General features: G+C 53.4%; 1 protein-coding gene across 1 annotated transcript in view; it reads right to left on the bottom strand.

The window, feature by feature from the left end:
* Nucleotides 1–764, bottom strand: part of trmt112 (tRNA methyltransferase activator subunit 11-2) — a 5447-nt gene extending 4683 nt beyond the window's left edge. The window contains exon 1 of the mRNA XM_020536272.2: nucleotides 635–764. Within this exon, the coding sequence (XP_020391861.2) occupies nucleotides 635–709 (75 nt within the window). The 5' untranslated portion in view covers nucleotides 710–764. The remainder of the gene's footprint in view (nucleotides 1–634) is intronic.
* Nucleotides 765–1527: the final 763 nt, after the last annotated feature.

The raw sequence follows: 1527 nt of genomic DNA, 5'->3' as shown, positions 1-1527 counted from the left end.
GCCCCGTGTGTAATTCAGCCTCCCGGCCACAGGGGGCGCAGGGACGCCCACCTTGTCCCTGGTGTAATTCACCCACTCTGCCACAGGGGTCAATGAGATCGTCAACCATTTCCCATGACATAATTCACCCTCCCAGCCACAGGCGGCGCTGGAACCCTCACTATGAACCAGAGTGCAATTCGCCCTCCTGGTCACATGTGGGCACCGAGACACCACCTCTGCCCCTTGCTGCAACTCACCCTCCCACGGCCACAGGGTGTAATTCACCCTCCCAACCACAGGGAGCACTGAGATTATCCTTCCGCACCGGTGTGTAATTCACCATCCGAGCTACAGGGGGCACTGACATGCTTCCTGAGTCTGCAGGCACTTAGCTGCACCCTCCAGGCTCCCCCATGCTGTAATTAACCTTCCCAGCCACAGGGGGCGCCGGGCTACATCCTATGCCCCCACGATGTAATTCACCCTCCGAGCCACAGGAGGAGCTAGGCTGCACCCTCTAAGGCAGACGAGGTCCCTTGTCGGTTACTATGGCATCCGGCTGCAGGCGCTGCCAGCCTCAGGCTCAGTCCGTCCGCCCGCCCTCCCTCCTTTGGTCCAGGCCCTCTCCCGATACCGGGAGGCCCTCACTCACCCTTAGTAGCAGCGGGAAGCCGCGGGTCACCCCTCGCACATGCGAGCTCAGCAAGTTGTGGGTCAGGAGCTTCATGGCGGCTCCTTGCCGGAAGTGGTCCTTCACACGAACTCTTACCCCTCAAGCTCATCGCCCCACAATAAAGGTCCTCACCCTGGGGACAAGCGCAGAGCACCAGTGAAAATCTTCCCCCTATCCTTTTGTATGATTGATCACCAAACCATTCTTAAATGCTTTTGAAATATGACTTTAAAAACACTTTTGAACCATTTGGTCCTGTCATAACCTTCACAGAATTCCTACAGTATGGAAGCAGGCCATTTGGCCCATTGAGTCCACACCAACCCTCTGAAAAATATCCAACCCAGAGTCCCCCCCCCCACTCTATCCCTGTAACCCTGCATTTCTCTCAGCTAATCCACCTAGCCTGTACATCCCTGGTCAATTTAGCACGGCCAGTCCATCCTAACCTGCACATCTTTGGACTGACCGGAGCACCCGGAGAAAACCCACACACACAAGGAGAGAATGTACAAACTGTCCGGCCACACAGTTGCCCGAGGGTGAAATCAAACCTGGGTCCTGGTGCTGTGAGGCTGCAGTGCTAACCACTGAGCTACCATGCCACCCCGAGCCTACACATTGGCAATTTGTGATTTGCTGATTGACATTTGCTGGCATGCAGCAAATGGGCTGAATGGCATACTTTACACTGTTAAATTGTTTGGTTTTATGGAATCTGTCTTTTGTTGTCAAAAGCTTCTTTAGTTGTTGCAATGTTCTGCCTTTGAACATTTTTTTCCCATCAAAAAATTACCAGCCACTAACAAGGGGAATATTTCATTTCTGATACTCAGTACTGTTTGAGCCAGAACTGGGATGTTGCCTGAAAT

Source organism: Rhincodon typus, chromosome 43 (genome assembly GCF_021869965.1).
Source record: "Rhincodon typus isolate 14 chromosome 43, sRhiTyp1.1, whole genome shotgun sequence".
Lineage (NCBI taxonomy): Eukaryota > Metazoa > Chordata > Chondrichthyes > Orectolobiformes > Rhincodontidae > Rhincodon > Rhincodon typus.
Note: the sequence above shows the minus strand (reverse complement) of the source record. Positions and strands in the feature narration are given on the sequence as shown.